General features: G+C 42.6%; 1 protein-coding gene across 1 annotated transcript; it reads left to right on the top strand.

The window, feature by feature from the left end:
* The first annotated feature begins 800 nt into the window (after window positions 1-800).
* On the top strand, window positions 801-25,495 carry Apmap (adipocyte plasma membrane associated protein). Its single transcript, XM_034496583.2, has 9 exons — window positions 801-973; window positions 9,266-9,382; window positions 14,725-14,840; window positions 18,390-18,482; window positions 19,524-19,640; window positions 20,790-20,964; window positions 21,383-21,517; window positions 21,940-22,132; window positions 24,405-25,495. Exons 1-9 carry the CDS (start codon window positions 882-884, stop codon window positions 24,612-24,614), a joined length of 1,248 nt encoding a protein of 415 aa, XP_034352474.1. The 5' UTR covers window positions 801-881; the 3' UTR covers window positions 24,615-25,495.
* The last annotated feature ends 232 nt before the right edge of the window (window positions 25,496-25,727 follow it).

Genomic DNA, 25,727 nt, shown 5'->3' with positions numbered 1-25,727 from the left:
TTATATATAATCTGAGATCCCTACAGAACTGAGTGTTAAGAAATCGCAAGCTAGAGAAAAATAGAACATTGAGGTGGCATTCTATCGCCATCTAGTGCCGAAAAGATGATGACCTGTTTGTTTCTGTATAACCTCAAGTGCAGTACAAAAAACTTTCGAAGCCTTACTTGGTTATTGTTGCCTGAAATTTAATTAAAATTTACATGTATTGAAGTCATGGCTCCCATTAGTTCCATAGAGGAGGGCTTAACCTGCGGTCTGCTCGCCTCACTCCCATACTCAGTGAGTATGTTTGACTCACTGTAATACCGTGGAAGCACTACCTGGTGTTTGCTTCATGATTCCTAAAGTTTTGCTATTAGCGGTCTTTTCTACTTGGGCCTGTCTTTAGGTAACTCCCTTTAGAAAATTTATCAAATATCCATTGTATAACCAACTGAAGATCTATCAGTCAACATCTGATCTTAACCAAAAGGACACATTTTGAACTTTAGCGGAATCATTTCAGAAAAGATAACAGTTCAGACGGGGATTACTGCATTGAACACAGTTCGTGAATCAGTGGCATCTTTTCTTTGCAAGGCTTTCACTGCAGGCTTCACGGCCCAGCACTCGGACGGACGTGAGGAAGACCCGCGCTGCAGCCTGGCTATCCCGACTTGGCTGACTGTGGGAGGGACGCCCTCACCTTTTGCATGCGGCTGAAGGCTGGGGCCGGGGGTGGAGCCGCACTACTGTGCGGCTCTCCAAAGTGGGCGGGGCTTGTATTGCAGCTCCGGCGCCATGATGTACGTCATTTCCGCGCGCCAGGGGGGTGGTTCTGGGAACCCGCGCTGCTCAGTGCCGGCTGAGTTGGGGCAATCAGTGGAGGGTTTGGTAGAATGAGCGAGGCAGACGGGCTGCGGCAGCGCCGGCCACTGCGGCCGCAAGTCGTCACGGACGATGGCCAGATCCCCGAGGTCAAGGAGGGCAGGTAGGCTGGACCTGGGCTGGGATTATCCCACGGGAGAGAACCCTCCTTATTAACCACACTTTGACCGAGGAGCCGGGTTCGGACTGACAGGACACATTTGCGGGGCGAGGCCTTGCGTGCACCTGGTTGTCCTACCTCACGCTGCTGTGGACCTTTTCTGTCCCTCCTTGCCACCCAGCCGCTGGAGCCAACGCCTTTTGCCTTTCTTTAGTTCCGCGCATCTTCCCGACGTGTCCTTGTTGGATCCTCTGATACTCCTGGGACAGCCACCTGACCACATTACCCTCAGCCTGAGTCTTTTGCGTTCCCCGTTTTTCACTTTTCTTGAAGAAAAGTCAGAAAAGATGCGGGGTCTCCTTTCTGCGAAGGTCCTCTTGTATCTACTGCCGCCGCACAGTCTGTACTCAGCGTGGAGTAGAGAACCGACGTGACAGTGTTGGCAGTTTTCCTGAGGATTCGGTCTTGCAGGTTTTTGTAAGAGGGCCAATAGTTACTGACAGTAAATCTCTAAAGTTCCCCCCACCCCAGTCTTTCTGAATTTCAGAATGCTCTATTAGTTCAAATCTGAAGCATGTTCCTTAAACCTTACTAGAAGACATTTAAAATTCACTTTTCAACTAGTGATGTGAATTTTATACTTTGAATTTCTAGATCAGCCTCAAAGTTGTGGAATTAACTTATATGATAGAAGTGTTAGAAAATATTTATTTGGTCACCAGCAGTGTGATTAGGGGGTGTGGTACATACTAGATGAGAGACAGTTTTTGATTATGATGATAGGTTTGATTAATGATAATAAGATAAACATATAAACATGTTTTGACTTTGGAAAGAGGAGTTTGTGGAAGAACAGCAAGGTACTAGTATGGGTCTTGATGAGGGAGACCAGCCATCCTAGGTTGCCTTGAGGTCTCATTTTCTAGGACTCACCTTGGTAAATGTGGTAGATTATGACAGATTGCTCACCCTACTTGGTGTGGATATTGCTAATTAATTGCTAATAGCCAGTGAGTCTTTAGAATGGATAAACAAGGAATGGCCAAACCTGACAGCAAAACTAGGAGAACTAGGAAAGGGAGGAGCTGTGGAGAGCCCTATCCAGGCACTCAGAGAAGTGAAGTGTTTTGAAGCCTGAGTTCCCTGGGACCCTTGATAGATTGGCCTAACATTTAGAACAGCTTCTGTGACACTTCTGATCCCCAGACCAAGGGGCGTTTTATCTTTGTTGTTGTTGTTGTTGTTGTTAAAGGTTCTCTGTGGGATTTCTTCTTTAATGGCTACAAATTCGGTCCCAAACTGTCTGTTTCACCTGGTCTTTTCCAGTGTCTTACATTTGTGCTTACACTGTTTTGACTTTGCTTTTTGTAAACACGTTTCTTATTTTATCTAGTGATCTGTAATGGTTGCTTTGAAAGTAGAGTTAGAACCACCCACCTTTCTATACTCACAGACATAGCATTCCTGGTTGTCATTTTCAGCAGTTCTCCTGTATTTTTTCCTTGTTGTCATTTCTAATAGTTTGTCCAATTATCTTTTTGACTAAGGGTGTAGGGTTGAATGTCAATCAGGAAAGATTTGTGAAGAAATCTGAAAGTTGGGAGCGTAGAGGTCAGGCACTTACCTAGCACACCTCTGGTCCTGGGCTTGATCTTCAGTGCAGAAAATTAAAAAAAGAAAGCATAGAATCTGAAAAAAAAGTATAAACAAACAGAATGTTAGAATAAACTTTAGACTTGCTAAAACCTGCAAACCCAACACAAAATCTTAAACTGACTTAAAACATCTTTCTTCCTCCCTCCCCTTTTCTCTCCCTCCCTCCTTTCCCTCCCTCCTTCTCTCCCTCTTCTCCCTTCCTCCTTCCCTCTCTCTTCCTCTCCCTCTCTCCCTCCCTCCTTCCTTTCTTTCTAAATATTGATATCAGAGTAGAGTGTGGATTTTGTAGATGACAACAAGTCGTTGCAATGTCAGAAAGCTTAGACACGCCTCAGAATAGAGTGGTTGAAACCTTGATTATCAGAAAAAAAGAAGAGAAACAGATTTTAATAGTGGAAGGGGCACTTTGCAATACTTTGGAGTTTCCTGACTTGCAGGAAAAGCCGCATTCACTTTGACAAGGTTATTGAGGACTCTGAGTGTGACACTGAATGATATTCCAGACTGTGATGAGAAGAGTGAGTGAAGGACAGACTGGCTGCTGGACAGTGAGTGGGAAGCATTTTTCAAAATTTTGCTGTGAGAGTGACTTTTGGGGTTAAAGCTTCTGAATGTCCGAGTGAGCCACATAATAGCAGGTTTGATTGTTGAATCCTTGCGGTCAGTGTGGAGCATAGGCAAGCGAGTGGGGCACCATAACATGCCACTGTCTGTTCGCTACTGTTTGACCCTGTTTCCCACATGCTCCAGGATCTCTAGTGAAAGAGTAATCCTTACACTGTGAGACTGTCTTTTGAAACACCCTCCTGTCTACTTCAGTTTGCTTTAGTTTTTAGTGTATGCAAGTGTTCAGGAGTGAAGGATACACTGAGATTTAACGACAGTGTTTTCAGTACGTTTCTGGAGGTCTAAGTCCAATTTTCCAATTTAAGATGGAGGATAAGAGAGTTAGGATTATAACGTTTACATCTCAACACTGCCTATGTGTGTCTTCAAATGGGTCTTTTAACTTGTTTTTCTGTAATTGCTCAATTAAGACACTCTTTTCAGAGAAAAATGATTCTAGGAGAAAAGAATGTGAAAAAAAATGAGCAAGTTTGAGGTCAGTTACTTTAAAAGATGAGACTTGTTGCTTTTTAGTCTTCATGCTTCCTTGGTTGCTTGCTACTGCATGGATTTGGAGCCAGTAGATTTTTTTTCTTCTTTCTGCAGAGTTCTCAGTTTATTTTTGGGTTCTTGGTGTCTTTTTATCTGATTCCAGGCTATGTGGCTCTTGAAGGCCCTGTGGTCTGGTGTTCACATACAGGGAGAGTTGGAGAATACTCTTCAAATTTGGCTGTTGAAATAGCAGAGGATTTTGTAAGTTGTGGCTTTTGTCAACACAGTTGTCAGAACGGGTTGCATCACTGTGACTTGCCCTTTCCCATAGAGACTGCAGGCAATTCAGGGTGTCCATGTCCTCAAGGGAGCAAGCATTGCTCTAGGCTATTCTTAAGAAATTTGGACAAACAAGTTGGTTGCTCAGGGTTCACCTAGAAAATAAGTTGCCAGCTTTGTTGATTGTATGAGTATAGGCTAGAGTGTGTGGTGTTCTATAAATGAAAATAGAGATAAAGGTGTAAGCTAAATTATGCAGGTGTACAGTCTGAGGAAAGCCAACATAGAGAAAATACAGAGTATTAGAAGTAAACTGTCAGTCTCAGGATCAGTAGTGAGGTCAAAAGAGTTAACCTTAGCTAAGAGCAAATAAGTGTGTGCAGAATAAAAGTTCAAGAGTAGTTTTCTCATTTATGTGACAAGCTCTCTCCATCTCAAGTGTTTAGTAGCTACACCTGGTCAGTGCCTACTATATTTTCATCACCATGGGAGATTTTCTGGAAAGTCAAGCTCAGTTTTTATAAAACTTGACCAGCTGGGCGGTGGGGGCACATGCTTTTAATTTTTAATCTCAGCACTCAGGAGGCAGAGATAGGTAGATCTCTGAGTTAGAGGCCAGTCTGGTCTATAAAAGTGAGTTTCAGGGCAGCTAGGGCTAGACAGAGAAACCTTGTTTTGAAAAAAAAAAAATCAAACCAAAACCAACACCACCCCCAAAACAAACAAACAAACAAACAAAAAACTTGACCACCAAAAGTAATATTACTAGTAGAAGCTGTATAGTGAAGTCTTGGAACAAGTTGGATAAGATTAACGGTATCCAGCTGTGCACCAGGAAAAAATGATGGGTAAAATGCCCACTCTGAATCTATAGATCAGAATCTCCAGGCATTGTTTAAAGGTGTGAATATGTTCATTAATGTGATTAATGTGGCTCATGTCTTTAAATCTCAGCATTTGGGAGGCAGAGGCCAGTGGATCTCTGTGTATTGGAGGCCAGCCTGGTCTACCTATTGTGTTCCAGGACAGCCAGAGCTACATAATAAAGGAGCCCTGACTCAAAAAAATCAAACCCAAACCCAGACCCCCCCAGACCCCCAGACCCCCAGACCCAGACCCAGCATCTAAAACAAAAGCTGTGACGGTTGTCTAGATGGAGGAAGTTAAGTTGGAAGCACCCAACAGGGGGGCTTCTAAATATTTCTTTAGCTTTGATCCTATTAACTGGAAGAGATTAATAGTACTAGGTCCCAGGAAAACCTGGTAAGGATCCAGGGATATCATTCAGTGGCAGTGTTGGCTTAACATGTGAGAGGCCCCTGGTTCCATCACTAAGACCACAGAAAGAAAAAAGGAACTTACTCAGATCCTGACAAGATGGGAGATGTAGGATATCCACTACAAGTCATCTTTGGGATTCTGGCTACTTTTCCAGTTGTTGCATTGAATCCTGGCTGGACTTACTTTGGACACAATTGAACCTTTTACCAGGATGTGAAGGGACAGTAACTCAAGTAGAGTGTCACACTCTGAATCAAATTACCAAGTTAAGAGTTTTAAAGTATAAGGTACAGGGCTGGTAAATGCAGCTTAATGGGACAGGGCATGCTGAGCATGTTCAAGGCTTTTGAGTTCTCTTCCCAATACCCTCTTCCTATGTGAGAAACAGTGTGGTAAAGGGAAGTTAGTGTGAGTCTGAGGAAGATTAGGGGAATTTGCTTTGTTAGGCAATGAAAAAAGAAAACTGTACTTTGGTTAGAATTTTATGCTTGCTTTGGTTAAATGACAACCTGCAACCATAGGTCTGGGATTATATAACATGTTCCTCCATTGTTCAGATGAAGTGAATGGTTGCATCAATGTCCTTTGAAGGACAGGGATATCCTGGTTGGATTGTATAATGTTCTCTGGGTGCTTTGAATATGTCTCTCTTTGGGATTTTTGCTTTTGCTTTTAAACAGCCATCTTTCTGTCATTGGTACTGTAACCAACCCTGCTTTATTGAATGGATACCTCTCAATTTATTTCTATTGTGGTTAAAAGCTTTAGGCTATTTAAAATAAAGTCACTTTTGTACAGTTCCCAGGCGTTGGTGTAGCAGTTTGCATAGAGGATTCATTGGCTTTGAATTTCTTTTTTTCTTTAGTGGAAACAAATCACAGAATTTACTTAAAATCTTCAATTTAGTGTTTTTTGTTTTATAAAATGATAAGAGTTTTCTAACAATTTACCACTGTATAAATTTATATATATGTATTTTTTTGGGGGGGAGATTGAAATGTAATTCTTGTAACATACAGTTACCATTTTAATGTGTGCAGGTGAGTAGATTTACAGTGTTTTAGTGTTGGTTGGCTACTTTTCATTAACCCTATTAAGTAATTGCAAAGTTACACTATATACAAGGAGCAAATTCTATTCACACAGAGATGTCCATAAGTAGATGAGTAGATGAACATATTTGGGTGTACACATACACACACACACACACACACACACACACACACACACACACTCTGCGCATAGTCTTGTACCAATAAAAGGAATAATACTGACGTATTATATCACAACTATATGAATGATCCTGAAAGATCTTAGGCCAAGTAAATGAAGTCCTTCCTCTTTTATAGAGGCTCCTTGATGCCTGATGTTATTTTAAAAGAGGTAAACCAGCAATAGTTCACCAGAGTTCTGGCAGCTTTCCTCAGAGCTGAAAGGCCCTGAGTGAGCAGACACAGGCAGTCTGACCAGACATAAAGATCATGTTCCCTGCTATGAGAACTGGTTTTGCACACAAGTTGCTTCCTTAGTGCAGTGCATCTAACTGGGTTGGTGATGGGGTTGGCTCTGTGACCGACACCTATGGAGGACTTAAGAGAAATAGCATCAGGCCCAGCCACATCAGTAGAGGCTTCATGAGTGTGGCCTGTCTAGTTGTCCAAGCCCTGGAGGGGCTGACAGTAGTGAAAAGGACCAACATGAGGTCTGCAGGCTGACACTGAACCAAGAGGTCTAGGCAGAATTGCTGGACAAGTGGCAGCTGCTAACAAGTATTACAATGAAGGATTCTGGGTTCAAGTCGCCAAGTTGAGGAGGGAGGTTAAAAACTAAAAATCATATGTTGTGTGGTTCCATTAACATAATTCTTGAAGATACATAGTAGCACCATGACCTTTTGTAGTGTTTTATAACAAGGGCTCTGGGTCCAGACATTTTCCACTCTCTGCTATTGTTAATGGTGACAGCAGGCCTAGACTCCTTTCTGTTCTTCTGGTGTTCTAGTTTTGGCAGTGGCCATTGCCTGTCAAAACTAAAACCCTTCCCCAAGCCCTTTCCTCAGATCTGTTCTGTTAAATATGATTCCTCATTTTTTTAAGTGTATATTTAGGAATTTTTTTTCATAAGTTCATGATTTTAACTTTTAAAAATTTGCTCGTTAACTTTTTCTTAAAAAAAATATTTACTATGTGTGTATTTGTATGTGTTTTGAGTGTAGGTGTGTGTGTTGCGGGAGATATTTAAAATGGCGGCATTCAATCTGGCTTTTCTTAATCAGCTGCCATGTTCCCGACTAGCCTAGGCCTGCAGCCAGCAGTGGCAGCAGCAGGCTGTCCACTCAGGCGACCAGAGACACCGGCCCTGCCACCCACGAGATGCCAGTGTGGGAGATGGCTCTGCCAATCTTCCATGCTGTTTCCACATGGCTGGGCTGAGCCCAGACCATCCCACCATCCATGTGGTACTGGGTAGGAATTAGACTCTAATGTTTACTGATTAACCAAAGGCTTTATATATTTGGTAATGCTCAATAAACAAGATGCTTACATAATTAGAGGTGTTTCCCAATTAACTAACTTAGATATAAGTTGTTACCCAGGACTGCTCTGGGTCCAAGAGTGGTTCTCCATCCTCCTGCCTTTGTCTCTCCCTCCTCTTCCTCTTCTCTCGTCTCCTCTTCCTCTCCTTACTCCTCCTACCTTAGCTCCTCCCAACTTGTGGGAATTTCCTGGTATATGTGTAGGCATCCATGACACAGTGTACATGTAGCTTTTCGACCATTCGAGTTCTGGGGATTGAACTCAGGTTATCAGCCTTGGCAGTAAGAGCCTTTATCCACTGTATTACCAGCCCCCTTAAGTTAATCTTAATGTTAAGTGTTTAGTAAAAATCCCAGTGTCATTTATGTAAAGAGATAATGCTTCTATGAGGTTTAGCAAGAGGCTAAAGGTTGTCATTTTTTTTCTTTCTGGTTTTTCGAGAGGTTGTCATTTTTCTTAACCAGATAAGAATATGTGAGGTGTTCTAGTCACTGCTGTCATTTGTCTGAAAGCAACTCAGATTCCAGAGGTAGCATTTAGACTGGTAAAGCCTTTTGGAATTTTGTTTGTTTTTTTGTTTTTGTTTTTAAAGATTTATTTATTCTATGTATATGACTACACTATAGCTGTCTTCAGACACACCAGAAGAGAGCATCAGATCCCATTACAGATGGTTGTGAGCTAACGTGTGGTTGCTGGGAATTGAACTCACTCTGGGAGAGCAGTCAGTGCTCCTAATCTCTGAGCCATCTCTACAGCCTGCCCTTTTAGAATTTTAACTGCCAAATCCATGTGAATTCCCCAGGAATACCTACCAAATTCCACCAAAGGAAAAAGAAGGATTTCCTCTGATTCCTGAAATGGGGAGATGCACAGTGTTTTGGAAATTAGGGCCTCAAAGTTGGCAGGGCTTCTGTTTCTTTCATGAAAACCTCAGTGCATCCCCACCTGTTTGCTCACCTTCTCTGTATACGTATGTGAATATGCTTATCACGTTGTTGCAAGTCTTTTCTCCCATCTCTTCTGAGGCAGAGTCTTGGCTTGTAGTCCTGGCTGATCTTAAACTTAGAATCCTCCTCCTTCAGACTTGTAAGTGCTGGGCTACAGGTTTGTGAGCTGTGCCTGGCTCCTCCATTACATTTTGTAGTCATCAGTTTTGTGAGTTTTTCTTTGAAATTGTGCTTAAAGAAAGAATAGCTGGACTATAACTGACCAGAGTATTTTATACAGCTGCAAGATTTTACACAAAGAAATAGTCATGTCTGCCAAGATTGCAAAACTGCTAAAGTTTAACTATGAACTACAAAGCTAGTGACCTTGCAGTCGGGAAACTGGGTGAAGTAACTAGGTGAGCAGTTGTGCTTCAGAGTGGGCCCTCAGAGCAGGCAGGCTTGTCACTGTGTGTGTGGCTGTGCTGATTGTCACTCTGTTTTATTTCTGGCAGTTCCTTTAGTGGCAAAGTTTTCAGAATGACCTTCTTGATGCTGGCTGTGTCCCTTGCCGTTCCTCTACTTGGAGCCATGATGCTGTTGGAGTCCCCCATAGATCCTCAGAGTTTCAGGTAAGTTCCCAGCAATCTTGAGAAGGGCTCTCCCATCAAGTGGGGTATGCGGTAGAATCAGTATGGGCTGGGAACTGGTTACTAGTAGGAGAGCTCCATGTCTTTAGCCCTTGAGTTTCATGTTGAATTAGCTATAACTTAATTTGTGTGAAATTGTCCCTGACATTGTGATAGAAACCAGCTATGAAAATCAGAGTAAGAAAAGCGTAAGAGTTTTAAATAACTGACCTTAGTTCATTTGAAGTAGCAGAAGCACCCTGTGGTGATTTAAATCACTTTATGTAGCTTTTGTAAGTAACTAGTTTTTAAGATTAGTAATTAGTAATTAAATAATTCTGTTAAGTTATAACTCACCAGTGGAGGTCTGTGAGAAATCAGTCTATTGTAATTTGAAAAGAAAACCCCTTAACATGCAGTCATGTTTGTGATTGGCAGAGTCAGGCTCTTATTGGTGTTTGCTGATATTGAACTTGGGCTGTTTATAGAAGAGCTGTGTGGTTTGGCCTGGAGAAAAGGGAAGGTAGGTTGAGATTTTCATGAAGGAGCTCTCTCAACTCCCTGAGCTTCTATTTTCCCAATCATTTTGCAGCATCTACCTCTAGAAATCAAAGGAAATCCTAATTCTTCTATTTGGATGAATTAAGCTTGACAAATTTATATAGGGAATTCACATAGATTCTGTAGTAGCGAAACTTCAAATCATCATACCAAAAGCCTTTGAAGAGTCTTGGTTCCCCTTGGAGACACTAGTGGGAGTGAAACCATCTGAAGTTTATTTTAGATGAGTTAGTACTTCATGTAAAGTTTAAGGACTTAATACAAGAACTTTGTCTAATTATGAAGCAAAGGTAATATATACAACTAAATAATGTATTGATGTTTTGTATATAAAAATTAAGGTTTTATATTGGATTCAGTTCACTAAGAACATGTTTGGCAGCTAAGGTACGGGTCCACCAGACTTCAGAGACGAGGGAGGACACATTTCTGATCCTAGATGGACATGTGGGCAAGAGTCACTTTTTTTGTTAGGTTTAGAATTACTGAATGATCTGTGTGTGTGTGTGTGTGTGGGGGGGGCATGGACAGAGCACTTGCTAGCCAAGTGTAAAGACCCTTGATTTGATCCCAGCACTGTAAAAATCAAAACTAGATTAATGACTGACTACAAATAATGGTGCATACGGCTGTGGAAATGAGATTAGCTTGCATTGTATGATCCGGAAGAAATGCTAGCCTTGTAAGTTTGAGGGGTTGGATATTATCTGTATGCTGGTGGGTCCTCTTTCACACTTCTTGTATGAGTCTGAGGACAGTCTAGTAGTCTTCTTTTAACATGTAGAAAGATGTCTCAGTCTACTCCCAGCTGAATTGATCTAGGTCTCCTAGAATAAGACATCGGAGTGAACAGTGTGCATAGCTGGAGATCAGAAGCCTAGTTGGTTCTAGCCTTGTCAAACAGTAGGTGAAGATGTAACTTTGGAGTTGACTGAAGTCCTTTGATCTCAGGAAAGGCCAGTTTGTGTGTGGAAAGAATAGTGATGAACTTAGCTGAAAAGGGATGTGTGGCCATGGCAAATGGAAAAAGAACTCAGTAAGGATTTGATGTTGTACAAAGGAGGCCTGAAGAGGCCAGAGGGTTAAAAGATGCAGCTGAGAGTCTCCATGAGCTCAGATTTGGGACCGATACATTCAGAACTTAGGATAATGGGCCCCTAAACACAGAGCAAAAGGAGTAGATTGGCTGAGAACTCAAGATTCACAGTGCAGTGAGATGAAGAAAAATGTTAACAGCAAAAAGGCTCTGCTTAGAGCACAGCTATGTGACAAATGGTGCTGTGTCACACGCATGGGAGGAAGGCAGAGCTGCCATCTTCTGCATAGCCTCTGTCATTATCATTAATCAGGTGTGTGGCAGTGTTAGCATGTGTGACCGTGTTTGTTTTTGGAAGTGTCCTCTAGATTACTAGAGAGAGCTGAGAGCATACTTAGAAGTCTCTGAGTAGTCAGAGAGGCCATGTAGTAGGTGGCAAGATAGAAGAGGCAGAAGGTGCAGCCCTTCAGGCTGGATGATTGTGCAGCTGATGTTACTGCATAGCGAGTAGGAAGACAGAGGCCTGTTCTTCAAAGCCACCTTCCTTTTCCATTATGAAAGAGGAGTATGTTGAGCTGTATATTTGACATCTTAATGACAGAGTCTTTGAGGATACATTTGACAACATGGTGAGTTGTGAGCAGAATGGCAGGGCTGTCAGTGTGGTCATATGTGGTTGGTAGATGAGCAAAAAAGCCAGCATGATCTTAGTGATGTCAGCTGCAGAGAAATGAGGCATTTGGGGGACATGTGTGAGTTAGAGAAAGTTTTTCATAAGCCTGTCTTAGAATGAGCTCTCTGTGGTTTTAGACCACTCAGGTTATTCTCCCCACTTGTAGGAAGTCAGTGTGTATGTGGAACATGGCTTTTCTTCTTCCCCTGTAAGTGGAGGTCCTGGGACATGGCTTTTCTTCTTTCTCTGTAAGTGGAGGTCCTACTTGGGTTTAATTTTATATGCTTCTTGTAATGCTGACTCTCTCAGTCTTCCCCAACCCATCTTCCCTCCCGCCCGCCCTCCTTCTTTCCCTTCTTCCCTCCCTCCCTTGTTCTTTCCCTCCTTCCCTTCCTCTCTTCTTTTCTCTATTCTTCCCTCCTTCTCTCCCTTTCTTCTTTCTTTCCTTCCTTTGACAAGGTCCCACTAGTACCCCAGCCTGGCCTGGAAACCGATTTTTCTGCCTCAGCTTCCTGAGTGCTGGGATTTCAATGTGGGCTACACACTAGTTTCTCTTACCTTTTGGTATCCCTGCTTATTCCTAAAGGCTGCTCTTTGTTTTATTTTTGACCCTCTGAGTTTTGAGTTTCATTCTGGTAGCAAAATGTGTTCTTCTGAAACACTGTTAGTCTCAGGTGCTGGTGGAATTCATCCTCCTGATGGTCTTTAAAATGGTAGGAGCAAAACCTATTCTCCAAAACATTGCCATCTTTTTAATCTTAAATTTGACTTTAATTGCTAAGTCTACATTTAAAATGCCTAGAAATACCCATGTCCTTCTACGGAAAAGGGTCCTTTTGACTGTTTCTAAGTAGAAACTCAATTGGTTTTCTAGGCCCTATGAAAAGTAAACTGGATTGGAAGCTGCTGAGCAAAGATCTGTTAAGATGGCCTGCTACAGGATAATGTCCTGGGTGTGGACATTTGTGTGAGACAAACTCAATACAGACAACACTTAGATTTGACAGAGCTAGCAAAGGGATTTAGTAAGCTTGATTGTAGAAAGAACAAAACATAATCCTGGCTGAAAAACTACAACAACAAAAAGATAAATAACTGGACATAAACAGTACAGCTACAGAATTAGCAAGGGTGAACAAGTGTCACTGTCTTTAGTGAGTACCTGTGGCCTGACTAGCCAGGTAGGCCCTAAGACATTGTCTGATTTGGGCTTCTTGGTGGCTGTCCTTTGCTGCCAGCTACTACCATGAGGACCTTGCTTGCCTGCTCTTTCCATTTGCATCCAAGTCTGACTGTCCCTGTCCTCCGTTATCTCCACCCCTTGAGACATGTCTCCTTTTGTAGCCCAGGTTGGCTTCAAGCTTGTGACAATATCCAGCTTTAGCCCCTGGAGTGCTGGGATGATAGGCATGAGCCATTTATCCCTGGCTCTATATTTTCTTGTTTTCTTCCTACTGAGATTTTCCTCAGGTTGCCTGTGCGCAGGAAAAAGCACATTAATACTTCTCGAGAGCTTCCTGAGTGGGGGAATTTAAACCATGGTGAGAAGGGCTGAGTGTCTCTGGCATATGCTCATACATGGTTTGCTTTACATACTTAGCTTGGTGGTTGGGCTTGCCAGAGTCAGAACTAAATTCTTTGGCCAAAGCAGGCAGGCTATATACTGCCCCACCTGAAGTTTCTTGGTTAAGCTGAAAGGGTTTGACCTTATGGCTGGTGGAATGCCACAGTTGAGAGCCAGGGCAGAGGGTAAGAGAGAAAATTTAATCTGAGTGTGCTGCCGACTCAGAAGTGGCACCAGGAAGTAAAGTGCAGTGTCAGGAACTGACAGGTAGGCAGAATAGAGAGCTTTTTATCCACCACCTTCTAACACCTCCCCCTCCCCCCAGTCCCCTTGCTTCCCCTCCACTCCTGATCAGGCCAGGAAACTGCCTTGCTGAATGGCAAGGTTGTGGGGAGGTTAGGAAATAGTTCTCTTCCTCCTTAGCATATGCCTGTTGGCCATGTTCTTGGGATATAGCAGAGGGAAGCAGGAAGGGATTCCTGGTCTACACAACATCTTTTCTAATGGGGCCAGACAGTAAACACACCAGAGAAACAAATCCAAAAGTACATGAGACGATGATAAGTGCAATGGGAAGATTAGAACAAGTACAGGGCCAGGCCCAGGCAGATTTTAATTTGGGTGCTCAGAGTAGGTTTCACCAAGCAGGAAAGAGGAGCTTATGAGAGAGTTAATGCTAAGGACCAAAAATATCTGGTACCAAAGACCCTACAAGGGTCAGGAGCTGGGATGAGGAGCAGAAGAAATGACAAAATAGGAGAGGTAACAGGACTAGCCTGGGCAGTGCAGGGCCAGGCTGGGCAGCGTAAGGACTTTGGTTCTGAGTGAGATAGAGCATTTGCATCAGTGGGCAGATGCTGTGATGCGAAGTGGGGTTCTTAGTTGAGAATAGACTGTAGGAATGAAGAAACAGAGGAAAGAAGATACTGGCCAGGGCAGAGAGGCAGCAGAAGACCTGGGAGGAAGGTGCAATCATGTCTCTTTAAAAGTGGCCTCAGCAGCAGCTGGCAGCTATGGCGCTTTTGCCTGTGAGTGGGAGTGAGTTGTGAGGAAAGTTGCTGGCCTTACTTTGGGAGGGGAGACTAGTCTAGGGCTCAGGGGCGTGTCGTGAGCACTGGAGGCCGGTCCATGACTCACGAGACAAGGAGGTGGTCAGCGTGGAAGGGCAACAGGCTTCCCTCCACGTCAGCTAGAGAACTAGTTACAGGGCTGTCTGCATCAGAGATTGTGAGGATGTTTAACCGTCTTGAGGCCCTAGATGGTGATGAGACCCTCTGGATGTCTGGGGTATGGGGACTTGCAATGTTTTTGCTAATTATTTCCTGTTCTATTTTTTTTTTTCTGATATTCTTGAATTTTTCCCCTTAACCTTTAATTTTCTGGCATTCAAGGATTTGGGAATGTGTTCTGTGTGTCAGAACAGGGAGTTAGACATGCCATGGGTCCTCAGGAAACATTTTTCTTCATAAATATTTTTATACACAAAATACTGCAATTGTATTATTTTACAGCTTCAAAGAACCCCCTTTCATGTTTGGTGTTCTGCAACCAAATACGAAGTTGCGGCAAGCAGAAAGGCTATTTGAAAACCAACTTAGTGGACCAGAATCCATAGTAAATGTTGGGGGTAAGTAAACCAGGAGACCAGTAGGTTACTTAGCTGATTTCCAGGCTGCCATTGTTGTTCAGGGTGGTGGGTTCTATGAGAGTAGCTGCAATGGTACCCAGCTCCCAGGTAGGGGAGCTCTGGGCTTGAATCTCACCTGTGAGCATCTCCAGGGAGCAACTCGCTAATTCTGTTTGATTTGCATCCCATTTTTGTATTTGTTATTTTTGTTTTGTTAGTTTGCTTTGTTTTTCAAGACATGGTTTCTCCGAGTAGTCTTGGCTGTTTTGGAACTTGTTCTGTAGAGCTGGTATTAAACTCAGAGATTTGCATGCTTTTGCCTCCTGTGTGATAGGATTAAAGGTGTGCACCACCACTGCCCAGCTGCACTGGGTGATTTTGTGTTAATTTTACAGAACACTTTCTTGTGCTCAGTATTGTAAGGAGGCAAAAGGCAAATGCAGTTACTGACATTGAGTTCATCTAGTTAATTAGGTAGGTGTTATTTGATAGTTCTTTGCTTACTTTATCTTTGTTTTGCACAGGCTTTATTTTGAAGTGAACAATACAGGTTCTCAGTATTTCCACTGAACTTATCCATCTCAGGATGGGTTTTCTGAAAATAAGAATTGGGCCTAATGTAAGTGGTTGATTCTGCAGCCAGGCATTAGGCATTTTGTTGTTATTGTTCATTAGAATGAGAATTAAGCTTAGTATTGAAGGGACAGAGTTAATGAGATGAGCAAACTTGGACTGGGATGAGGATTTCTGAGTAGCAGCTTTGAAATGCTGCAAGCCTGAGTCTTACATTACCTGGGCAGTGACTATGGGCATTGTGTGCTGTGTACTTAGTTTTGTTTCTCAGCTGGCCAGGGCTGCTGCTGCACAAGTGTTTGACAAACTCTTGTCCTGCACCTGTTTTTTTCTTTGAGATCCATGGCTGCTCATTTCTGCAGTTGTTGCTTTGTTATATGACTTGTGAAGTAAATATTTTTCTAGTAAGAGTGAATACTTGATGGTAGAACTTCTGTTTCTCTTGAAAGATCTTGGCATTTGTTGGTAAGTTTCATCAGTTCTGATGAGGAGCCAACACTGTTGTTTCCACTGGACTTCTACGTGGTGGCTGGTGATCTTTATTGCCTTAGTGAGTGCATCTATCTCTACCTTTCTCCATATTGAACAGCTGTGTACTGTGTGACATTTCTGGTGAGGACCCAAGGTGACCTCTCTGCTTCTGTTCTTGTGGATGTGAGGCATAAGTCGGCCCCCAGACATCTGCTACTGTTGCAGCAGCATTGTTTGGACGGTGTCCTGGGGGAGACTGGCAGGTGCTGCCTGCTTCAGGACAAGTGCTAGGGAGAGCAACCATCAATTAGCATACATTATCTGTTTTCAAACGAACCATTTTAAAAAATGTTTTTCAGCAATTATGATATTTTCACTAACGTCAACACTTTTAGTAGCAATAATGCAGAGATTCTTTCTAGACAGTGAGTTTTGAATAGGGGTCCAAGATGGACCACAAGAGTGCTTTTAACCTCAATGTTATAAAACCTGCTTTTTAAACTCTGTCAGAAATATTCAAAATGGTTTCAGTTTTATATATTTATTATTATTCTTTGATAATTTCAAATACACATATATTTTGTCATTTTCACCCTCTCAGCCTCTTTACTCGTTTTCACTCCCTGTGAACACTTCGTTCTTCCTACCAAGTCGTCTATTTTCACATCTTTCTGTTTGTGTTTTTATTTGTTATCTTTTAAATGGCCCACCGAACTTAAGTAGGGTTCCTTGCAAGAGTATACGGGGTTTATCTACTGGAACATGGGCAGCATAACGGGCTGTATCACTGAAGAAAACCACTCTCCTCCCTCAGCAACCACTAATTGCAGTTTATCCTCAGGGAATTACTCACGAGCCTCTCCCTAGTACATGATGAAATGTTGACAGGTCCCTTCCTGTGCAGGTAACTGTAGCTTCTAAGTTCATGAATTCAACAGCCATGCCACATGCATGAGACAGTGGTTCACAGCATTCTTTCCCATCCTGTGGCTTTTACATTCTTTTGGTTCTCCTCTTCTGGGATGTTTCCTGAGCCTTGAAGGGACAGTGATATGGATTTCTTTTGAGGGTTGAGCACTCAGCAGTCACTTATCCTCAGTGACAATTTGACCAGTTGAAGTCTGCATTAGCCATCACCCACTGCAAAGAAAAGCTCTGACCTGGGCTGAGGACAACGCTAATCTCTGTGTACAAACATACATATTTAGAAGGCAGTATGTCACCATTTCTATTTAGCAAAATAATAGTTGCTTCCCCTCTAGGACTTGTAGCTTCTCAGCCTTGGGCTTTTGACCAGAGCCAAATATTTTTAATAATGGAACAAAAAGTAGAAATGTTATCAGAATGGGCATTGGGTTCAACACGCAGGTTTGCCTTCTCACTGCTGTCATCTACCAGAGCTGTGCTACCATTCCCACGGTCTGTTTTAATTAGGACTCACTCTTAGCACTGTGTACTCTGGATTTGGACAAATTTGTAATGCCATCATGGAACATATTTTTACTGTCCTAAAATTTATCTGTGTTCTCCTTCCCTCTTTAACTTTTGGCTACCAGTGACTTAACATTTCTACATTGTTTGCCCTATTCACAACCTTGTAGCATCAGAATCATACAGTCTCTTCAGGTGCCTTTTGCTTCTGTGTTTGTGGATAGTGGTCTGTGGTTTCCTTTAGTGTCTTTAGGGCAATACAGAAGTTGTATCTCATAGAATAAGTTAAATATTATTTCCGCTTCTGTTTTTTAAAGCAGATTTTAGAGATTTGGATGTAATTTTTTAATTTTTTATTTATTTTTATTTTTTTGTTTTTTTGAGACAGTCTGTAGCACTGGTTGTCCTGGAACTCACTCTGTAGACCAGGCTGGCCTTGAACTCAGAAATCTGCCTGCTTCTGCCTCCCAAGTGCTGGGATTAAAGGCGTGAGCCACCTCTGCCTGGCTTGGCTGTAATTTTTTAAGGTAGAATTTACCAGTGAATCAGCTCACTGGGGACTGATACTTTTGTGCTATTGTTAATTATTTATTCAGTTTTTTTTTTTTTAAAAAAAAACACGTATAGGTCTGTTCATATTGCCTGTTTCTCTTTGTACAGCTTTGGCTAATTTCATCCTTCAAGGAGGCTTCAGGGTCAGCCCCCATAGTTTTGTTACTTTAATTTTAATTTTTCTGAGCCAGAGTTTCTCTTTGTAGCCCTGGCAGTTCTGGAGCCTGCTTTGTAAACTAGGCTGGCCTCCAACTCACAGGTCCGTCCACCTCTACCTCCTTAGGTAGAGCTGCTGGGACTACAGGCGTGCACCACTCCCACTCCCTGCCCCTCCCCTGCTGGCTTCCTTCTTTAAACTTTAAGGGTTTAAAACTTTCTCATACATTATTTGCCACCATTTTCAGAATTGCTATTTTCTTTCTGGCTGTTAAAATATAACCCAGCCTTTTAGAAGATGACAGTGTGGTCAGAGCTCTTAGCCAACCTTTTAATGATCTTTTCCCGTTTCTTTTTCATAAGCAGATGTGCTATTTACTGGCACAGCAGATGGCCGAGTTGTAAAACTTGAAAATGGAGAAATAGAGACCATCGCCCGGTTTGGTTCAGGCCCTTGCAGTAAGTTGATGGAACTTCATTTGGAAAGCTGTCATTGTCACTTTTGGAGATCTGCTGACTGTTTGGCAGATAGAACATGCTGTGCGTTGCCTCCATTTTTTTATTGCCAGGTCATCTGGCCTTGGAGTGTCCAGTTGGGCAGTGGTCATGTACTTCCTGGTGCCACATCCTCTCATCATCCCACTCAGTTTCTGGTTGCCTTCTAGGAACAGCTGTTACTGGCCGAGGATGTGGGTGCTGCTTTATATAAAGGAGGGGGGCTTCGTGACTGTCCTATAATTCTTTAGTAGCTCCTCAGGGGTTTCAGTCATGTTACTCAAGTCTCATTCAAACTTTGGAAGCATGAGCAGAAGAATCCACTGTTTAAAAACTGGTCCATAGGATTTTTACCATTTTTTATTAATTAACTCATTGTAAATATTATTTATTTATTTATTTATTTGTTTATGATACTCTGGATGGAATCTAGGACCTGATGACCATGCAAGTGTTTTACAACTAGGGTACACAGCCTAGTTATCATTTTTGATAATTGGCACATTTTATAAAAAAATGATGTTTTCATTTTTTCATTTCAAAATAAAAACAACATAACATACAAAACCAAAATAAATCATCCTGTGTCTTTTGTGATGTCTGTGTTGACATCTACTGAGAACTTTTCAGGCATCTTTGTCTACCCATGCTCACACTCAAGGTTTGCTTCTTTAGTCCTCCCACCCCACTCAGTAGCACCTGCCCTCAGCACCCACATGAACATTGGACAGTAGGCGCCCCTTGTGGTGCAGTGGCGCTTGCAGTAAGCACCTGTAGTGAGCACATTCTGTGAGTATGTGCTGTCATAGCACCTACATTAAGCACTGATGTTGAACTCCTTGCAATGACCCTCAGCTGAGGCAGGTCAGGTTCTAATGCTATGGTCTCTTTGCTCTGTCCAGCATGGTGTCTGTTTAGGGAGGTATGGAAGAGACACTTGGACACTGAAGAGGGCACAGGTAGAGTCTTGGAGCAACCGCCGATTCCTCTCATTTATCTTCCTAGAAACCCGAGATGATGAACCTACCTGTGGGAGACCCCTGGGCATCCGGGCAGGGCCCAATGGGACTCTTTTTGTGGCTGATGCTTACAAGGGACTGTTCGAAGTAAATCCTCAGAAACGTATGTTATAACTTGTTTCTTTGATATTTTCAGATCTTTCAAAGAGTATTCACATAAAGCAGATTTAATAAAATTGTTTAATATAGTCTTCAGGTAACTGCAATGTTTTCTTATTAAATAACGCCACAAGTATTGCCCACAGATACTGCGTTGGCCACCAGAGAGTTGCCTTTCTGAACCTGCTTTGGTTTCTACCCAGTTATTCTCAGGAATCTGTGTTTTAGCTGCTGTCTCTCAGAAGGGTTATTTTGTAAACATCACTTCTCATCCTCTTGTCTGAGAACCTTTTCCCCCCTTTGACAATTCCTCCTCTTTTCTCTCCTGTGACTGGTCATGATACTATCAGAACTGGTGTTACAGTATTTGCTGTGTTCTCTCTTCATGGGGTAGACCATGGGCATTGAAGCCTGTCCACTGCTTTCGGTTGGTTATGTCTAGGGAGGTTACTCAGCCTCTCTGTTCCTGTTTGTCCACACAGCACAGAAGGTCAATAGTGGATCTTCCCTGTGGATTCTTACATAGGGTTAAATATAGAGTATATAGAAATCTTGGCACTCAGTATACGTCCTTTCTGTTATTTGAGTTTTGAGTTTTGAGCTGGGAGGTCTCATTGTTTTACCCAAGCTGGCCTCCAGTTACTGAGTTCAAGCCCTTCTCTAACCTTTACTTCTCATACCTAGAACTGCAGTATGTCTTCATTCCTGGCTAGTCTGAAAAGCTCACTCTTGTTGCTGCTTAATGTAAAAGTGGATAAATGGAATACTTGATGTTGTATCTGCCTGGCTAACGGATAGTACTAGATACTTTTACACATTATTCTTAATAGGTTTTGTTTTTTTTAATTTTGTTGATCTCAATTAAAGAATGTATTCTTCAACTTTAGGATGGATTTTGCCTTCAGTAAAATTTAGGGTTTTTTTTTGTTTGTTTGTTTGTTTTTTTATTTTTAAACTCAAACTAAAAAACCCCATGAGATTATCACCTAAACCTGGTAACTAGGGGATAAAAAAAAACCTCACTGAGGGATAGAAAAGCTCATTTTAGTTTTTTTTTCTCTTGACATCAGTTGTGTTGACTAACATTGTGAAATTATCAAGAAACAAATTCCTACAGTGACAGTAAATCTTTTAATTTTTCTGTTAACTTCAGGTTCAGTGAAATTGCTGCTGTCCTCTGAGACTCCCATTGAGGGCAAGAAAATGTCCTTTGTGAATGATCTCACTGTTACTCGGGATGGGAGGAAGATTTATTTCACGGATTCCAGCAGCAAGTGGCAGAGACGAGACTACCTGCTTCTGGTGATGGAGGGCACTGATGATGGGCGGCAAGTGTTCTATTCAGCCTTTCTTTCAATTAGGGGATTGGCCGTAGGTGATAGCAGCAGACCTTGTTTCTGCTGGAAGCTGAAGTAGGGTCTCGGCACAGTGTGCCAGTGTCTAGGAATAAGACCTTAGTGGCTCAGGATGGTCTCACTTCCTCAGGGGAAATAAAGTGAAGTCTAGTCATGAGGGTGGTTCTGGACAGAGTGGGTGAGGTCCCCCAGTGGGCTTAGGTTTCAGGCCGTGCCTCTAAAGCCTGCTATGCTGGCTCCTATGGTGCTGACCTAGTTTTCTGGTCATTAAGGGGATACTGGATCGGCTGTAGACTGGGAGGATCCTTACTAGCCAGCCTGGGACCACAGCCACTGAGATCGATGACTTGGGCACTTCTCTCTTGTGACTGTTGTGTTGGGCCTTCCACAGCCTGTTGGAGTATGATACTGTGACGAAAGAGGTGAAGGTTTTGTTGGATCAGTTGCAGTTCCCTAATGGAGTTCAGCTTTCTCCTGAGGAAGACTTTGTCCTGGTGGCAGAGACAACCATGGCCAGGATACGGAGGTATGTGTATGGTGTGAATGGAGCTATCGGTTTTTCTCCGGAGCTTGCCATGGCCTGTGGTAGGATAGACATGAGGCAAAGGGGTACCTGAGATGCTTCACACCCCTGTCTATGTAATGATAAGAAAGTTGACGTTAGACTGGGCTTACTTATGTCTCAGCCTTTGCGAGGGTCACACAGTACAGTGTGCCTTGATTTCATGCCACCAGCATAGCCTGCAGTCTATTTTCCTGTAAGATTGGTTCTTCCTGCCTGTGTAGTCCTTAAGATGTCTGTCAGTAGCTTTGCTTGCATTCACAGCAGACACATGTATAGTATTTTCTATATATATATTTGAACTAAGACCAGTTTTGTGCTTGGCCAAAAACTTTTCCTTAAATTTTTTTTCTATTTCTCATTGTCTACTTGGGCATGTTTTTCAGAGTCTATGTGTCTGGCCTGATGAAAGGAGGGGCAGATATGTTTGTGGAGAACATGCCTGGATTTCCTGACAACATCCGGCCCAGCAGCTCCGGCGGGTACTGGGTTGCTGCTGCAACTATTCGTGCTAACCCTGGGTTTTCCATGTTGGATTTCTTATCTGACAAGCCTTTTATTAAGAGAATGATTTTTAAGGTAATGATGAAAATTAATTCCAAAAAGCAAGATGGAAATGAGTCTTATAGTCTATTTCTATTGACCTGACTAGTCCTCAGACTTCCAGATATAGACTATTTGGTACCTGTCATACCTACCTTCAAGCACATTTCTGAGTTCATACAAAGGCGTGCACATATGTGTGAAGGCTTGATTTCAACCACAGGGTCAGTCCTCTGGAGCCATCTACCGTGTTTTGTTAAACAGGGTCTCTCATTTGGGGTTCATCAGATAGGCAGGGCTGCCTAGCCTTTGAGCCCCAGGAGTCTGCCTGTTTCCATGTCCCTAGCACTAGGCATGTGCTGCTACATGGGAAGCACTTTGCTTACAAAGGGAATTCCCTAGAATTATAAACTGATTTTATTCTTTAGCCCATACTAGAAGTTGAAACATCTGTGCCCTGCCCTTGCCTCCTCCTGTTTTCCTTGCTTCTGAGTATTTTGTCATTTCACCCTCCTGACTTTAGAAGCTACTCCTTACCAGATTCCTCAGAGTCAAAGCTAGGAAATGCAAGCAAATGCTTACACTTAACATTTATTTATTGTATCTATTTTTTATTGGATATTTTATTTACATTTCAGATTTTCCCATTTCCCCTTCCTAGAAAACCCCTATCCCATTCCCCCCTCCTTTTTGCTTTTATACCATTTTAATTACATGCAAGTATTAAGGTCAGTTCTAGGTTGAGGAACTAACAATACAATAGATGTAAATAGTCAAAGAACAAGCAAGGCAATAAGCAAAGTTCTATGAATATTCCTGTAATCACTGTTTCTAGGGGCTTATCAGGATGACCAAAATATCTGAGCCAACTTTCCTGTTCTAGCCCAAAGTAATTTTCATGTCTGACGTCTACTTCCTTGTTCTAGCCTAAAATTTAGATTCCTGCCTGAAATTACTTCTTTGTTATAGCCTAAGATTTAGATTCCTACCTGAAATTACTTCTTTGTTCTAGCCTAATATCAGATTCCTGCCTGAAGCCTACTTCCTTGTCCTTGGCCCATGTCATATTCCTGCCAAGCAGTTCATTTCCTTGTCCTTGGCCCATGTCATATTCTTGCCAAGCAGCCCCAAAAGCTGCTTTTTTATTTCATTAACAAGACTGAGCCTGTGTTAGGTCATTCTGACAAGAATGCCTTCGTTACCTGTCATGGAATATGCATTATCAAAAGCAATGTACTTCTGTCTTAAGTTGGTATGGCTCTGTGCAGAATCTTACCCGTTCTTGGCTTGCCAGCCTGCTAATTTAATAATTCTGTCTGGGGGTATTGTATCTATTTAAATTTAAAAGCCATAGTTTATGCAAACTATCTCTAGTGTAACTAAACCCTATGGGCTTTGTTTAGTTTTCTTGGTTCCCTTCATCTTTGTACCTTCCTAGCAGTGAGATGCCTGGATCCCCTTATCCTGCATATATTTCCTTAGTTTTTAAGATAGAATTTTACTAATTGCTTAGATTTGACTAGAACTCACTTTCTACCTCTCTAGTGCTGGGGTTACAGATGTGCCACCATGCATAGATGTGTTTACTATTTAATCAGTTCCTTCAAGTACAGCCATGCTGTAGCCATTGACTCCATCTGAGGAGACACTGGCCTGGTTCTAGACTCCACACAGGGTTGCTCCTTTCCAGTGTCTTTCTTCAGTGCCAGAAATCATGTTCCTCTGTGAGATTTCTCTCCTTGAACTCTTTATGAGCCCCACAAGGCTACACCTGTTGGTAGCTGTGCTCAGAGGTGCTTTGCTCTGTGCAGGGGCATGCCAACAGAGACTGCAGACCAAGCTTCAAGGAAGATGGCAAAATTGGCTTGTTAAGAGGTGATATTGTTAGGGTGGACTTACTGATAAACCTTCCTAGTCCCTCTCTGAGTGTGAAAGACTTTAAAACTCCATCATTTGCCTTTTCCACTCCTTGAGTATTTATAGAGGGTCCGTGGCTTACTTTGGTTAAGCTGTGCTGGTTCTGACCCAGTGTTCTGGCAGGCAAAGATGGTTTTCACCTTGACTTCAGTGTGGTGATCTCTTAGGTCTCTTGCATTTCTCTGTGAATGGCTATGCCATTGCTGTCTCTCTGTGCATACTTAACCTTCTTGGTCTGATCTGCATGGGAGTAGGGGCCATGATTCTGCTCCTGCCCATGGGAACCTCCTTGACCCAAGGATGCTGGACAATTCTTAGGTGATGAGAAGTTGTGTGGTCAGTTTGCTTGCAGTCAGAAGGTAAGCTCTACTCCCTGATACTCTCCTTCCAGCTGTTCAGTCAGGAGACAGTGATGAAGTTTGTGCCACGATATAGCCTGGTCCTAGAAGTCAGTGACAGTGGTGCCTTCCGGAGAAGCCTGCATGATCCTGATGGACTGGTGGTCACCTACGTGAGTGAGGCTCATGAACATGATGGATACCTGTACCTGGGCTCCTTCAGATCTCCCTTCATCTGCAGACTAAGCCTCCAGTCTATTTAGCCAGCCCAGCAGCTGCCCCCACTGTGCATGCCAGGAATCATCACACTCAGTTGCATAGGTCTGGAAGGAGCCATGGACATAGTTCTGTCCCTGTGGTTCTGCTAGTCCTTGGAAGTGTGGGAGTAGCTGCTGCAACCTAGAGCAGGTATGGACCTTACCCATACCTTCTCCCAAGAGGTGCCTCTCACCTGGGCTTGATGTCACTTTTAGAGGGAAATAGTGTATCTGCTATGGGGAAGACAAATCATGGAAAGCCATTTCTCTTTAAAAAAAATATGCTATGTACAAGAATTTGTATTTGTAACATTTAATCCACTTGTCACGGGGCTCAGGGTTTGATGATTAGAGCAGGAGATTAGCTGTGCAGGCATCTTTGGATTGCCATTGGCTCTAACTGCCACCTTCTGTATCTTCATTCTAAAGTGGGGTCATGCTTTTGGGGGTGGTGTGGCGGGGTGCTATGGAAATGGTAATGTATATGTTGAGGCAGGGATTATGTAAGCTGAAACTTGTTCTCAGGGGCCACTTGAGATGTGTGAGAATACCTGGACTTCTGGTATTCCTCCCCAGTAGAGGGGTGCTCTCCCACCTTCTACAAGCCTCTTTTCATGCCAGAGAGTTTTCAAGAATCCCATTTCAGTGGCCAGGAGGATTCCATTGGCTTCTTTCTGACTGCCTTCTCCACTGGAATTGGGTGACTAGCGAGATTGTACCTGCACAGGGGTGTTTTACAAATGCCCTTTTATGGCTTGATTCCTTTTAGACCTACAGATGTAATTAGCGAACTGTTGATGTAATGTTTGTGCTGATGTAATAAGCTCAAAGCAAGTATGTTTATACACTGGTCTTAATTTTGATAATAATAAATCATATTAAACCTACTTTTCTGCTGGTTACTCTTTTTGATAAACTGGCCCAGGAGTTTCTTCTCTTCTTTAATTACTGTATTTTTCTGCTTTAATGCCTTAACAGTGTCAGTATGAGAACTCTTTTGGTAAGGGTATTATTTTAGGGTAAAACAGCCATCTAATTTGCTTAGAAGTGAAGCTAGGGGACCTCTCAGAATACCAAGGGTCCTCAAGTGGCATTTCCCAGCTTTGATTCATCTCAGGT

This window comes from Arvicanthis niloticus, chromosome 2, assembly GCF_011762505.2.
Source record: "Arvicanthis niloticus isolate mArvNil1 chromosome 2, mArvNil1.pat.X, whole genome shotgun sequence".
NCBI classification, from domain to species: domain Eukaryota; kingdom Metazoa; phylum Chordata; class Mammalia; order Rodentia; family Muridae; genus Arvicanthis; species Arvicanthis niloticus.
Note: the sequence above shows the minus strand (reverse complement) of the source record. Positions and strands in the feature narration are given on the sequence as shown.

Coding starts and splice junctions, on each gene's coding strand:
- Apmap (XM_034496583.2), top strand. CDS start 882: ATGAGCGAGGCAGACGGGCTGCGGCAGCGCCGGCCACTGCGGCCGCAA. Junction 14,841..18,389: donor ATCCATAGTAAATGTTGGGG/GTAAGTAAACCA, acceptor TTTCATAAGCAG/ATGTGCTATTTACTGGCACA. Junction 22,133..24,404: donor TTAAGAGAATGATTTTTAAG/GTAATGATGAAA, acceptor CTCTCCTTCCAG/CTGTTCAGTCAGGAGACAGT.